Source organism: Rhea americana, unplaced genomic scaffold (genome assembly GCF_003343005.1).
Source record: "Rhea americana isolate MKP2758 unplaced genomic scaffold, rheAme1 scaffold_191, whole genome shotgun sequence".
NCBI classification, from domain to species: Eukaryota; Metazoa; Chordata; class Aves; order Rheiformes; family Rheidae; genus Rhea; species Rhea americana.
Genome location: NW_028186050.1, coordinates 409,513 through 425,798, shown reverse-complemented (window position 1 = coordinate 425,798; position 16,286 = coordinate 409,513). Strand labels below are relative to the sequence as shown.

At 35.9% G+C, this 16,286-nt stretch overlaps 1 protein-coding gene across 1 annotated transcript in view; it reads right to left on the bottom strand.

Annotated features, from left to right (window-relative positions):
• TXNRD2 (thioredoxin reductase 2) overlaps positions 1-16,286 on the bottom strand; it is a 38,090-nt gene that overhangs the window by 21,088 nt on the left and 716 nt on the right. The window contains exons 2-11 of the mRNA XM_085302696.1: positions 15,904-15,969; positions 15,099-15,155; positions 14,395-14,539; positions 14,015-14,089; positions 12,991-13,069; positions 11,948-12,010; positions 11,002-11,072; positions 5,201-5,220; positions 4,734-4,825; positions 1,961-2,135 (exon numbers count right to left, since the gene is read on the bottom strand). Of these exons, the coding sequence (XP_085158822.1) occupies positions 1,961-2,135; positions 4,734-4,825; positions 5,201-5,220; positions 11,002-11,072; positions 11,948-12,010; positions 12,991-13,069; positions 14,015-14,089; positions 14,395-14,539; positions 15,099-15,155; positions 15,904-15,969 (843 nt within the window). The remainder of the gene's footprint in view (positions 1-1,960; positions 2,136-4,733; positions 4,826-5,200; positions 5,221-11,001; positions 11,073-11,947; positions 12,011-12,990; positions 13,070-14,014; positions 14,090-14,394; positions 14,540-15,098; positions 15,156-15,903; positions 15,970-16,286) is intronic.

Here is a 16,286-nt window from a genome sequence, read left to right as displayed (position 1 = left end):
TGAGGACTGCACATCAGTTAACCAGATTTAACTGTTAATGTGTTTAATCCTTAAGGGTGGAGTGCAAACTTGAACACTGCGGGGGGGGGCACCAAACCTTTCACTTTGCAGTTTCTAAATATGGAGTTTAACTCAAGTCTATGACAAAAAGTATAATGTGCTCTATTGCACATCAAAATAGTGYAAGGAGTCACATTACTACTGACTTGCAATAGTGTATCATTCAAATTCATTATAATTAACGTTTAAACAACATTTTTAATATTATTTCAATTTAACAGCTCTTATTCCCATCTTTGACAAAAGTAAAACAAACTGTCTTGAAATTTCACAGGTGTGACTCCACATCAGAATACATTTTTACTGGAAAGTTTGAGGAAAATCAGATCTTGCATTTAGAAACCCACAACTTTGAAGAACTTAAATTCATCTGACCTCATGAATATTTCCTTCAGTTTTCTGGATTGCCAGAACTTTAGACAGCATAGCCTTTTTTGCTGTAGGTAAGCACGAGTGTCTTTGGTTATGATGAGTGTGATCCATTATTAAAAGCTATTTCTACAATTTATAAAAACCTATTCTATTATATTTTTAAAGAACATTAATCACAGTAATCCAGAGAAAAGGTTGGTCAAGGCACGCAGCCTGCTCTTTGTTTGGGGTATTAACAAGATGTAAGGTTGACTTAGGCAGGGCAATGGAACAACGGGATTGTAGATCTAGTCTACTGGACAAAACACAAAATGCTGCAGATGAGGTGTTCCTATTTCCTATCATGGATCCATTCTGTGACCTCAAGAATTTAAAATCATCTCTTTGTTCATCTTTCCCAGGTGGRACAGTGATGCTTACCCTRCTTCTATGAAACACTAAYGTCAGAGAGAGAGAAAAAAACCACAYAGTAATGTAATAAYTAAAATCAGTTTCTAAAGCTGCTGGTGAAACTGATTGTTCTTCAGTATCAAAACAGATTTCTTGGGCAGCAATTTTAAGCATATTTACTTGGTTTAGTACATGTCATTTTTTTGCCAAATATCAGTACTGCCTTTAGCCATTCATTATTTACCTAGAACTCCAGATATCCACAGAACTTYGTAGACACAGAAGATGAGGCCTGCTATTCCAATAGATTTGCAGTCTATCAGAAGCAATGCAGCAGCTAAAAGCYGACTAATAACAGCAGCAAATGAGCTGCTTGGGCAGGCAATGTAGATAGAATATTTTCTTTTCTGTGGGCTACAGCATTGCACCATATATCACTCTGTGTTAAACCTTACAAGAAGTAGCACCTGAATCAAAGGMGGTAGAAAATAGATTTAATTCCTGTTTCTGGTGATCATCCTTATAGCTAGTTCCACAAAATCCTTTTACACTGATTTACTCTGATTTAGGCATCATATCTCAGATCCCTCATAATTGAGGTATGTGGAGGATCCTAAACTGAGTTCAAATGTCTCCAAGCTGCCAGATTCCCTAAAATGAGCTTGGGATGAGAAGRGATTTTTAGAATAATTGCTTCTCTTGGATGATGGAATACTGCAGCTATAGTAACAAACTTACAGGCACAGTTTAGAAATTCCCAGAAGAAATGGTAGCCTTCTTAAATAGGGTAATAGAAACTTTTAGTGAACAGCTAAATAAGTAAGTCAGAGTGTGGACTTAGAGGACTGCACCACAGGAGTTGCTAAGTTCATGTTCTCATTCTCTAGTAAACATCAGAAAGAGCAAAATGTCACACATTTATTGTAGCTCATGCATAAGTAATCACATGGATTTGCTTCACTCACTGTAACTTCCATTGTTACTTAGATTGTAAGTGAACCAGTCAGGCATAGAAGAAATGGATAATAATAATAAAAAAATCTTAAAAAGATTAGTGGCTTAATCTTAAAAAAGAACAAGGGACTTCATTKTCAAAATAGCAAGCATTGCGAATAAACATTAAAATAATCAAGTTTACCTACTGCCCACATCACCGTGTCAAAGGAATCTGTTTCTTCTGTGCCCAAGTCAGTATTTTTCCAGGTGACTTGTAATTTGTTGCTCTCCRATTTTTCAACTTTGGTTGGGATACATTTCTTTAAAAATTTTGTGCCATAAGATTCCATGTGTTCAGTTACTAAAGAAGACATTTGCTGTTGAGTTAGGGAAAAAAATTTGTTTAAACTTAAGATATATAGTCTTTTTAATCAAAACTTTTTCAGTTGTCTTCATGAAAATCTAGTAAATACATCTTGCATTTCAAACATTCTGTATCACTTCGTTACTGTTGCATTGCTAACACATTGTGATTTATTGAGTCACTACATATTTGAGATCTGCAACTCCACCTCCGCTGAAGAGATCCCTGTATCCTAGGAACATTCAAGTTATTTTCACTAAGGTAAAATATCAGACAAGTATCAAAAGTTTTTTACTTAATTTGACGCTTATAGAGAAATAGCATCTAGAGCAAATGCAATTTAACATTGCTATAATTACCATTTTCTGGTAGCATGAAGGGAATTAAACACTTTTCTAAAGCCAAGGAAGAAAAATACTTCCCCTTGCCCTAACACCTGTCATTCTGCTGCAAAGACTATGATTCATTAAGATTTCCTGGAAAGATCTACTACAAAAGGAAATAACACTTTTGTCCTAAGAGCCTGTTTGAAATAATGCCACACCGCAGTCAAGTAGYGAAGTGTCGCATTGCCAGGTTTATCCAAAGATGTCATTGCTCCTGATTGTAGTAATTTAGGTTGCACTTTTTCATAGGTTATGCTTATTATTTAAAGGCTATTCTCACAAAACTACTCGCACAAAAGAACTACATGCAGGCTGTTGGCTTACAAAACTTCATTTTCAAAGTTGTGACTAAGTAATATGAAAGGAACAGCATTATTTCTCTTCTGAAACACAGTAACTCACTAATCATTTTCCATTAGATTTAGTGTGGTTATAGCCTGAATAAAATTATTTTCTCTCTATTCCTTTCTAACTTAGAGCTTTCCAATGCACTCTCCCTGCATGCAAGTTCTYGGAGCTAGCCCTGCTCTGTGGTGCTTCATGAACCACTTAAACTCTCTTCACACACTACTCCCTGCTTGCTTATAACTCATGCTATTACAGATATAGATTTCTTCAAAGATGAGAGTAAACCCCAAGATACATTCTTGTACAATTTTGCAAACTCCAGTATGCAAACCACCAGTTTTAAGAAAGCCACTTCAAAGTGGTAGTGGCTGGCATGCAACCAGAATCTGTCACTACCCATGGTGGTACTTGTCACTGCTGCTGCTAACTGCACTACTCCCTCCTCAAAATAGGAGTTTGGGAGCACCTATCTTAAACAGACTAACAAAGCATACACTGTGTTGTTACGCTTTAGAAGCAGTTTGCAAGCCAGCATGCAAAGCAGTTCTTAAGAACAAAATCTCAGCTTTATTACTCTTTCTTCAACTTCAGCATGTAAATGTTTTGCAYTATTGCAATTAAGCATTAAAAAAAATCCTGATTCATGACATCAGGAATAATTAAATCAATGTGCACTGGTTTCCATTCTGGAAACATTATTTTCAAGTGATTAATTTGAAAAAGGCTTCACTTTTGAAGCTGAAATTTTCCAAGGTTATTTGCCCAAGAAGAAATTTCTTGGAAACATCAAAATAGGTTCAGCTCAGACACGAGTGAAAACCCAGGACTCTTTCACTGTTGTAAGGACACTAATGAAATCTTTCCTTGAAAGTGCTGATGCAAAAAAAAATCTACAATCACCCATAAAAGCACTCTGCCTACAAATTTAGGGACCAAGGGGACTATCAGGCCATCAAATAGACCATTTAACCTGTAGAACACACAGTACAGACTTGCATCCAAATAACACTTTACTGGATCCAATAACTTGTGTTTAAGCTGCTTCCCCACCAGCTATCGCTTCTCTAAGCAAATCYACATGCTGCACAAATCCTACATGACACCTGTTTTTTTGCTTTTTCCCTTTATTACTTTTAATTGCTTTTATTCTCATTATACCAGAATGGGATTCTGKCCAAAACTGCTTTCGGTTTTGCCAGCACAATCACGACTACTTGGCTTTTAAAAAACATCTCTAAATTTTTCCCAATTTTCAAATACATTTTTTATGTTTTAACGTCTTTACCTGAGTGATTTTGCTTTTAATTTTCTCCAGGTTAGGGTTGATAGTCCACCACATATTTTTTTCACTTTTTAGGACKGCCACTGTCTGCCTTTTTTGAAAGCAATAAGATCAAGACCTCCAGTTCCTATGTTACTAAACTTTCTGCTTAGTGATTTATTTTTGTTCATATAGTGAACTCCACATTGAACTACTTCCTGTTAAGTGCAATGCTTTATTTTAAAAATCATTATTTACAATTTTTAGAATTTTTAGAATCTAGGTTATCTTAAAGAGATCATCTAATGCTTTTCACAGTGGGATAAGCCAAATTTCTCCCTTGCTTCCTRGTCTTTCAAGCATTGCAAGAGAAGGGGGGGGGGAATCTATTTTTCTGAAGTAAAGATCAAGAGATAGATATAACACCAAAACAAGAGCTAATATTTATTTGGTTATTCTTCAGAAAGCACCTACCAGTAAGTCTTTGGAGAAGACAAGGTCACTTTGTCTTTAGGAGACAACAATTACCAAGCACATCTTTTGTATTATTTCATATACATGTGTGCATGTGCATATATGTATATATACATAGGGATATAACATGTTTTGTACTCACCTGATCAAAGCCACGAAGTGGAATACTTCTCATCATGACTGTAGTATCCAATCCAATGCCCGTTAGAAAACCAGCACACTCAAGTGAAACATCTGGTGAAATACCAGTCAAAGAAATATAAACTTCATATAAATGCAGCTGAAATGAGGGCAGYGCACGAGTGGGCCTTCTTCCTAAAGAAATCAACTTCTCCTCAAAGACAATACCTTCACATGCTTCTGATGTCTATTCAATAAAAATCTATAGCCTTAGAATACTTAAAAACAATACAGACTTGTTTTTAAGGCCCTCAAAATTCATCCTCAGCTGATGTCAACTCCCACAATGATACCCAACACGAAACTGTTACTGTGTATTACCAACTTAAGTACAGGGCACGAGCAAAGGYATTCAGAAAATGGAGCTTTTATAAAAAAGACAACTATTCTGCTTAGAATCATAAATCATTGCAGCTTTTCAAAGGATACAACTGGCTCCAACAACCAACCTGTCATATATATATAAAAAAAAGAAAGAATAAAGCAATGGAATGAGCTGGTGCATATTTTTGCACAACTGAGATTATTTTCTGAAGTATGTATGGTTACAAGRTTATGGGTATGAGCAGCAGATCTGCTGTTGTTAGATGGGAAAAAAGAGTATGACTTATCAATCACAACAAAGAAAACAGTATATTGTGTCAGATTTCATTCAAGCTTATTTTATTAAAAAAATAAAAAGTAAATAGGCTAACAAGAAATATAGCATCATTTTTACATTGCAAAAGAGACATTTAAATATACATTCTGAAAGACAAGCTCAAAAAAGCTACAAAAAGAAAAAGTCAGAGCAAATAGCAAGGTTAAGAGGCATAAATATTTCTTAAAGGCTAAGCAGATGAAGCAAAATATATTTCACTTAGGCTCTAAGATATACCTCAGTTAGAAGAACTGGAGTGGAAACTGACACATTTTTTTTTTTCTCCTCAGTGCCGACTGCAATAGATGCCTGGTCTTTACAGGGCCTCTCAGCACCACTGTGTTCCAGACAGTCAGTATAACAAAACAGAATGGCAATAAAATGGGAAGATCTGGGAGTATTCTGGTCCTGGACCATTTCTCCCCAGAAACCTTACCCCAAAACATGCCCAAGGAAGTCCTAAACATGATTAGAACATGATAGAAACAACATTGTGCTGTGTCTTGGATGCAGAAAGATCATTACTAACCTGAGAGGCATTTGGCACCCAAATTTAAGAATCTGGGATGGCAACTGGGGGAGTTGCATCTTCAAAGAAAATTCTCTTGCCAATTTGGCTATTAATTACCCTKAGCTCTTCCAAGGCACATGGGAAATGAAGAATGACAAACTTGATTGTTTCACAAGCATACTAAGTCCTCTTCATGGAATGAAATCATCCTTCAGTTATGACTGGACTACTCAAAGACCACTTCTAGAGAACAGATATCCTCAAGAAGTTCTTCTGTTGCCATTACAGTAGCAAATGGATGAATATTCAGGCAGATCCAAGCTGTTCAAAATATAAGTGACTTAAATCCTCTCACTTAAAAGGGATATACAGACAGCCACCTAACAAATATCTGGACAATACTGTATGTTAAAAGACAAATTCACAAAATAGAGAAAACTGATATGGATGACCTAGTTAAAGCAATTCTCTAGCTCTTTGGAAGAAGTAAGGTGATGTTAGAACAGACAATTCTAAAGMTAGTACCAATCCCTATAGATAATAATAGAGTAATTTGTTAGATTAATGCTATAAGTCACCGCTGAAGCAATTAGATATCGGCTACTTTGCAAGAGCTGGATAACAGAAATGTTCTTAAAGTTAATATCTGAAGCAATGCTAATGAATCTTGTTAAGAGATGAGAACTTTCAACTGTCCAGCACTGTATAACAAGTGAGCTCTGGGGATCAGAGTAAGATTCAGCTTAGCAAAACAATAAGCAACCTGGCTCCCCCAAAAAACCCTTAACACTTGACAAAAGTAGACTACCTAGTAGAAGAGACTTGAAGAGCTTTACATTTTTATTTGTTTCCCATGCAGTACAGCATTGAGCTCTTCAGCATCCCTTCATCAAGTATGCATAATCCTAGTGACAAACTTTRAGTAAATGACTGACATGCTAACCTTCTCCAAAAATGTGTATTAGTCACCCAACCTGGAAGTTAAAATTCAGACTATGATCTTACAACAACAAAAAAATACCGCATATCAGCAGACATAGCATAGAGATTTGGGGTGGATTATTTTTGCTTTTCTTTTTTTTTAATGCTAAGCCACCCTGCTTCCTTTTCCTCTCCTCTGAGAGAGCAGACAAGATTTAAATATATAGACACTGCAGCAGTCATGCCTGAACTTAAGCATATCTCAAAAGTTCTACAGGTACCTTACTATTTCATAAACTTATTATTATTATTAAGAAAATTTAATATGAGCAGAACTTAAGCATGTTTTAAATTCTCAACTTGCTTTAAACTATCAGCTAGACTACAGATCCACATATAAGAACTTATAGATTTTACTCATTGCTAAATTTAATTTTCTTTTATAACCATCACTTCAGATCTTGCATAAAACTCCAGTTCCCACCTCTCCCCATATTTCATATCCTCTCCATCAAGAACACCACTGAAGTTGCCCATCAACACTTCTGATTCATGATGAGTATTAACTCTCCTGCACAGCAGTTTCTACGTCTGTCCYCATATGCACTCTACTTTGCAGCAGTCCTCTCTCTTCTACAATATCCTCAGTTCTCTCCTACTCTGATATGTCTGCTCCATGAAAGGCAGCACACTCAGTCACTGTCCTGGAGRTAAATGTGGGTCTAATTAACCAGTCAGTCACCGATTGTCAGCTGCTGGACAGGTTGTACTCATATGCCTTTGCTGCTCATCCATTGTGCAAATCTGTTAAAAATCTCATTTTGGAGGTTCATTCCATGTAATGTTTGTGTATACCTTCAACAAGGTATACCTTCAGTTTTTTAATCAAGGGAAGAAACAAAAAAAGAATATGATTAGAGATTAAAATTCCCTCTTACTATGAAGATAGTGCAGAATGCTAGGTTTTTTCTGACCCTGTTTTCTCTACCTACGAATGTATGCTTTCTGAAGAACTTTCATCTAAAAAAAGAAAAGAAAAAAAAGTCTGACATGAGGAGATTGTTTTTTGGGGGCGGGGGGTTGTTTGTGATAAATAGATGTCTCTCATACTGCCAAACCCAAAAGGTTAAAACAAAACAAAACAACAAACAAACCTTGGACTTTTGGGAGATAGAAGAAGTATAGTTTGCCAACTGCTTTCTGGAATGATAGTGTTCATGTTTTCAAACTTCTCTTTTCTTTAAAAATTTAGTTAGATCAGAAACCCACAGTCTCACCCTGTTTAGCAAAGTCACAGAATCTTACTACACCTTTTATCAATATTCAACCTCTTTTGACTGCCTTGAGGAAATTAATTTTAACATCACAGACAATGCCAGCAGAAAAAACAGTTGCATGGAAATAATCCATTAAATAAAGGCCTTTTCCTGCAACAGTTTTTCCTCAATTAACTCAACAGTTCTAAGCAACAAAATAAAACTGTTTTTGCAAAACATAATCTGAACAAGTGAAAATTCAKAGTAGTCAGATCACAGGAAGGAATACATTTGAAATAGCAATCTACACTCCAAAAAAACTTCCAATGCTGTTTTGTATTCTGCCTTTTTTGCTTGATTCCTGGCTGAAGGAGCATACATAAGTATGGTGCTTCACAAAATATATTTAACATAAACCCTTAAATCCATAGAAAAACACACACAAAAGTTTCACATGCACTGGAAACTTTTCATAAGGAGTTACCCTCAATTTAAAATATAATACATTAAAAAAAAWTAAATATTTTGTATCTATGTGAGCATGCATAGGAACTGAAAATCAATGTTAAGAGGTATAAGGTACRCCATGGACAGGAAATCTGGCTTCTTTTTGGCCTTGCCACTGACTTCTGACKTGCCATRTATCCCTAGGAAAGTTATTTCACAATACTGCCAAGAGAGAAACAAGTCCAATACTTGGCAATCGCTCTCTCTCTCTCTTCTTTTTTTTTTTTTTAATGCCAGGTCAGCAGAACAGAACACTAGGTGAAACTCTGGCTTTTAGCCTATACCTCACCCTAAACTAAGTTACASCATTTCCCAATTCCAAGAGAGATCCTTTTGAACTTCCAAAAAGTAGAGATGTGGGCTGCTGCTGGGTTAGCCCCAGAGATGGCAGCCAGTATAACAACTTTTCACACACACAAAAATATATTTATCCTATAATAAAAACATACAACTTCTGGAGGCGTACTGGGAACAGATTAAACTAAAGAGATTAAAATCTACCAGTCTGGGCTTTATGTTTGGCAAACAATTTAACACAGTAGGAGACAAATTTTCCCAGTGCAGGACATCTGATTTATCTGTAAATGGACGATCTTTCRCTCTTTTAGTCTATAGGTCTTGAGAAGCACTGCAAAAAAATACATTCTGCCCATAAAGAAATATCTCTTGGAGATTCATAGGGAGTAGAATGATCATTTCTGTAATTTGGGCATATGTTTGCTCTTTCTTATCTTTAGATGAAAAATAGATGCCAATTGGCACCCATTCTTAACACCATCAACACATTATTCACAATTTCTCCTACACACTAGATGGTTCTTGAGCTTCGTCAATATCTAACAGAAAAGTTTAGAAAGTAAGACCTAACCTTATTCATACCTGCTCAGTCTCTTATTCATTCTGAGCAAATTTCAAAATAGYTTTTCTAATTCACTTTGCTAGGTTCTTTCATTTCAGTAGTGAGAATTTCTTCATAGYGTTTATACATCCGGGGTTTCTTATGACTCCTAAGTTTATTGGTTAACAGTTTTCCTTCTTTTTGAAAAACTTCTTTATATGAATAACTGCAAGACTACAATTCTATATCCCCTCAGCCATGCAATTTGCAGCAGAGATATGTATATAGATATACATTTTCGGAGAAAAGAAAAGAAAAAAAGTAGAACACAATTCACACTACAACAAAAGGCATTAAATTGAACCTTGGCAATATTTATAATTGACACAAATCCGACAGAAACAAACCTTTAACAACTCCCTCCTTCATTTGCTAGGACACAGTCTGATAAAGCACAGAATGCTACTGTAGCCCCTCAAGGCTTATTTTGACTAAAGTTTAGGAATGCAACATATAAACACTAGACTCCCACATTACACTGCTACAACTTGCATTAGCAGCAACTGGACAAAAGCCACATTTTCACAGAAATATCTTACAGGAATAAATTTTGTGTTTAGGCTTAAAAACCAAAAAACTAAAAAACAAATTTCAAACAATTTTCAAAGTCATGCTCTTCAAATTGCAGAGGTGGTTGATATACTGCAAACAACTGCAGATTTAGTTTCCTTTTAAAACTGTACTAAGGAGCCCTATTTATCTATTTGATGTTTAGCTAAACATATACGGCATTTTTATATTAGAAAGTCACAGCTATGAATGGCAGCTCTATCTTCTTTCAAAATACCATGACTGTGTTGGTTATAAGTCTCCTTTTCTAATAAATACATTGACTTTTCTAGAGTTACTCAATACTGAAAAGTAAAAAMCATAGTATCTTTCTTTCACGTTAGAAACTGTGCATTTCCTAGAGCAATTACTTGCATTAGGAAGTTGCTATGTGGTGCTATGCTGATTCAGGATCTTAATGTGTTTAGGTACTGTAAAAGATAGAACAGACTACGGTATTTTATTATTTCCATGTAAAAAAAAATAGTATTTCAATTAAACAATAGCTTCCAAAGCATAGAAGAATGGCAAAGATGCCTCACCACATTTGCCTTTCTTACCAAAAGTACTACGACTTAAGAGAAGATAAATAAAACTATATTGGATTTTTTTCCTAATTAAGAAAGCCACAGCAAATAGGAACAGTGTAGCCTTCATTTAAGTGTATGCTGCCCTCTTGTGACTTCCATACGTGACTGCTACAGCAAACAAGTTATCTTAACCTAAAATGGTGAAAATTTTAAATTTAATTTGATTTCATAAGAGAATATTCACGCCAAAACACTCCATATTATTTACTTATGAAGGCTGGTAGAGCAAGGCTGATGTAGCAAAACAAACTCTCAGAAGGAAAACAGAAGAGAAAAAAGTGGTACATAAAAGTGGCATGTGAAGTAATGAAAAAGTATGAGCAGCAGCATCTATTAAAGCCATGGCAARGTAGCTTACGTTTTTCCAGGAGATTCTTTTAGCCAGAATAGATCATCACTTGTGATTCCAAACTCCAGTGCACCCGTAATCTACAAACAGACAGGTAAAATCTTGAATCCAGAATGTAAGAACTGGCAGCAAAGASAGCTATCAGCACCTTGAGTTGTATTAACAGAAGCATAGCCACTAGCCAATGGGAGCAACTATTCGCCTTTACTCAGCACTAGTTAAACCACATCTAGAACATTGCATCCAGTTTTYGGCCTCCCAATACACAAGAGACACAGATAAATCAAAGCAAGCTCAGCAGAGTTATCTATATGTCCAGGTGCACATGCCCTAGGAGGAAAGGCTGAGGGAACTGGGCTTGCTCAGCCTAGAGAAGAGAAGACTTCAGGAGGACCAAATAGCAGCCTTCCAATACCTGTGAGGAGGTTATCAAAAAGACAAAGCCAGGCTCTTCATAGTAGTGCATGGCAGAAGGACAAGAGACAACAGACATGAATTGAAACAAGAAAGGCTCTGAGTTGATAAAAGGAAACACCTTTTCACTGTGATGAAGTCAAGTATTCGAAGTGATTGCCCATACAGGTTGTCCAGTTTCCATCTTTGCAGGTTTTCAAGAACTGCCTGGATGAAGCCCTGAGAAACATAGTCTGACCTCATAAATGACTGTGCTTTGAGCAGAAGGCTGGACTAGATAACCTCTGGAAGTCCCTTCCTACCAGAGTTATCCTATGACTCTAAGCAACACTGACATACTACATTGATACAAAATATCTTCTATAGATTTTTTTTTCTGAAAAGCCTATGCTTTATACAAAGGATAACTGTTTCATACTCAACACAAGTACAAAAATCTTTTATGTGTTACTTTATATTTACATTTTTTTATCCTCCACATTCATTAGTATCTGTAACAAAATAAAGCCGTTAGAGTAGTCAAATGGCAAGCATAACTCACATGTGTAGGATATTTTGGTCTTCCTCCAGTAGCAATGACAATTCTCTCTGCAGTAATAACAATCTACAAACAAAAATACACAGTCAAAATCAAGCACATGAAATCCTTCTACCTGTCTTTGGATTTTAGCTATGTACAAGCTAAACTGATAAATAGGAAAGCTGGCACTACCCTCTGCTATTGATCTGACTTATCAGCAGTGCATTAAGAAAGGTTGGTTATATAATAAAACAGTGCAGAAGTTTCTTGTACACATTCTCTATCAGTTTTCCTTTTAATATTAAGCGTAAAATTGTTTCTATGATGGACTAGATTCTGAGGACTATTTGGAAACAACAGTTGTGCATAAATGGCAGCTTTTTAAAATCAATTCAGCTTAGGACAGTACTCACAAATCACACTAAGTAACTTCTGTCTCTCAGGCCTAGAGTTAAGGCACCTCAAAAGTGACATGTTTTKGGAAAAAGGTAGGCTCTCTCATGCTCATATTAATCATTACATAATTACCATTAAAAAGGTGATAAAAATACATGCCCATTTTTTTGCTAAATATGTAGAAGRGGCAGTCACTGTTATTTTACCCAGATGCTTGAAGTCAAATGGAGCACACTTAGTATCCACGACTCCTGTACAGGATTTTGTATTAGAGAACTTAAGTGCCTTTACGATTAATCTGAAGGTSAAAACCATCTCTTAGATTTTGATCTAATGTGTTGACCAGTAAGTAGATGTTGGTCCTTTTTACATCTCTTGGCATCTGCAAAAACCATACAACTCTGACCAAAACAAATAATCTCAGTGTTTTCATCTGCAAGGAAAAAGTAATGGCATCTAGCTGACAGGCTAGGGGCTCAGTAGGCAACAAGTAAGTTCTTAAACACCTTATTTAGATAAAAATGCTAATCTCCCTCACCAACAATGATACTGAATCCATAAAGCAATTTGCAAAAGTAGATTCTAGCTTCTCCAATTGATCTGAAAACTGATACATAAAGACCTGAACTGTCTGAAGTTAAGGTGCAGAAATCAGTACAGCAGCTCACCTCTTTACCTGCTTTTGTTAAACCATGGATTGTATGTGGATCTGAAAAACTCCCTTTGATGTTGAAATATTTCACCTTCCTGTTTAGGAGAAAGCAGTAACATACATGCAGGCTTAATGAGGATGAAAAGGAATGAAAAAGGAATTAGCTAGTCTTTTCATATTTGAAGGCCTAACAAGGACAGAAACCAGGCATAGAAAAGAAAAGGAAGGAACAATCTAGTTTCAGAGGATTGTTTTCAGCTCTGCCATGTAATTTAGGTCWCTTAATTCTTGCGTCACAGTTCACTGCCCTATACAGCAGAGAGAGTACCTAACCTTGCAACAAGTTTTGGAATCAGGTTATTGACTTCTTCAAATGACAGATGCTCCATATCCATACATCCCCACATATTGATAGCATTATTATTTTATTGTAATGCTTATTTGACAACAAACGAAAAAAGCAGCTTCAAGATTTGTTCTGATAACAGTAGAAGTTAGTTAGAAAATTATTTAGAAAATTATGTACCTGTTAAATTATCTATTATCATCATTGCTCTAAAGAAGGAACATGGCAATTCAGAAACAAACAAGAGAAAGGCCTGCACGCTTGAAAAGCTTGGAACCATGTCAGCACTGAACACAAAGACTTTAACTATTTTTGTACAGTATTATCTATGTGCTTATTAATATGGCATGTAAATTGTGGTGGACAAGTTTGAAATGATCTTAAGAGAAACCCTGACTATTTAGTATTAATGTAGATTCTCTCCAGACTAAAGAGAACATTCCCCGATCATTATGCTGTTAGATAACTTTCATGTATGGTCACTTTCAGGGACTATTTCCCAGAGAAGAAAAAGGAGACAAAAAAAAATCACGTTACTATATGCTGGCAAGGGTACCTATAGTCTAGAGAGGAATGGACTTACAAACTCAAAATACTAGCTCCAACAAGAAATTCCAAAGGCAAATCAGCAATTCTACAAAGAGAAGTGTTCTTTGATTATGGAAAGAAAGATGAACTTCAAAGTCCTACTTACTTGTCTTGCAGTTGCACTCTGTGGCCCCAGTTCAAGGATTTCACATAATTCTGAACAGCTTGTGCCATCACAGACCTATCACAAAACAAGAACCTGAGCATTAAACCATCACGTTACAAATTTAGAAAACACATCTCAGATGCAACTCAAGCGATTGCTAGAATTAGGAATGTTCTACAGTAGTTTTTGTTATAAAAGTAAATTATCAAGTTCAAATCAACATAATATGAGCCCTGTTAAACCAGTAAACATGAGTTGTTTTTAAACAAAGAATAGTCTACACAATTTAATGCAAAATTCAGCTCCCTAACTGTCCTTAAAAAAAATGCAAAAAGGAAGATTTTTGTTACACATTCACAGATAAGGGCAATATTCTTTACCAGGTATGCTGAACAGGTTGGGATATATTCCAGCCATAGCGCTGGGAATCTTTAATGGCACTTCCTAGAAGAGCTGCCTGATGCATAAGCTTTTTAGGAATGCAGCCGACATTGACACAAGTTCCACCAAGTCCCCATTTGGTTCCTAAAGGGAAAAGGAATTTAACAGAGCAGGTTAGTTTTTAACTTAAGGCTGTTGGGTTATTGATGGAATTAGGCTATTCATAAAATTAGTTAAAAATTTTGAAACAGCACACAGTTTGCTATCTCCTACAGATCAGTTTCTAACTCTACTTACATTATTTTGTTTTGATGAAGAACATAACTAAATCTTTTTCTTCTAAAACTCAAGATATCTTATGATTTTTTCAAGGCTCAGAAAATCCAAGCATTCGACATTCGTATTTGCTTAGCTGCAGATTTTATTTTACATATAGTACAAGTAAAGCTTCAGCATGATAAAATTCATTCACTTAAGGAACTGTAAATGACATTTTGATAGAGAAGATTAGTGTTCCCATCCATTTAAGTGCAAGGTCTACCACAAATGGCAGACATCACACACTGCTAACAACCATACTACAAGCAAAGCAGGCAGTGTGGCTTTGGCTATTTTGCTGCCTGGAGCAAGTTGGTYTGCCAGGCAAACATTTAATTCACATGTGCAAGTATTATCCTAGCATCTCTCTACCATTAGCTTCTACCTTGCGGAGAAGGTTCCACATAATCCAGAACAGCCACTTTCCTTCCAAATTGGGCAGCTTTAAATAAAAACAAACAAACAAACAAACAAAAAAAAGAAAGAAAAGAAAAGATATTTAGAGCAGGGAGAAACACAGAAATCTGAACATTTTTTAGTATCACAGGCACAGGTCAACAATATAGGAGATGATAGTAGGTGGCTTACATATTGCCTCATATGAGATACCAGACTAGGGGCCCAACCTGCCCATGCGGCCAGTGGATCTTCCAGAGGGCACTTAATACCCTGGACTAAGGGCCTCCAGCTTCCATCAACAATAAAATACATCTCAACCTCAAACTGTATGTTGAATAACCTTATGAGTTGTTGAGCATGTTACATTAGAGTTACAAAGGTGGAGGTTCTCTACAGAAGTTAAATAGCTCGCAGAAACAGTCTTATTGGACTGTTATCTTAACACACAAAAAAGTGAAAAGTATAATAAATAATAAACAAAAAATACAGTATCTCTACAGGAAAGTATTTTACAGCAACAGTTAAGTAAATGCTTATCACAAGTTCCTGTGACAAGAGAAGAAATATTAAAACACAAAACAGAATAATAGGAAAGTCAAACAAGATCACCCCCTTTGAGAGWGCAAATTAATTTGTAGACTAACAGTATAGAGTTGAGTTAATAATTAATGTGCAGGAACTAAAGTATACTACATAGAAAGCTTTAGCATTGTTAATATCACTTCTCCCAGTTTCCACGAACACACCTTAAGCTAAAACAAAGCTTTTGTTAGTTATTTATATATACAAACCTTCCTTGGCACAAGCAAGGCCTCCAGACCCTCCACCAATTACCAGAAGATCATACTCGCTCTTTCCTGTGGAGATGTGAGAGGAAAAAAAGAAAAAAAAAGRAAAAAAAAAGAGAGAGAGAAATGGTACAGGTAAGAAAGATGGCAGAGGTATGTTAAAAAGAAAATACCAAGAAGTATACTATTTTCACAACTGATTATTGCTGACTTGGGTCTTCATAATTTTACTAGCAAACTGTTTTATCACTGTCCCACAGCAATCTGAGAAAATCATTAAACTAACCAGTCTGGTTTTGTGAATGAAACACAGGAAATAAAGCAATCCAGAACTGCAAAATAGCTCAGACTACACACCACGTCCCAGCAAAGCTCTCTGCGCGATT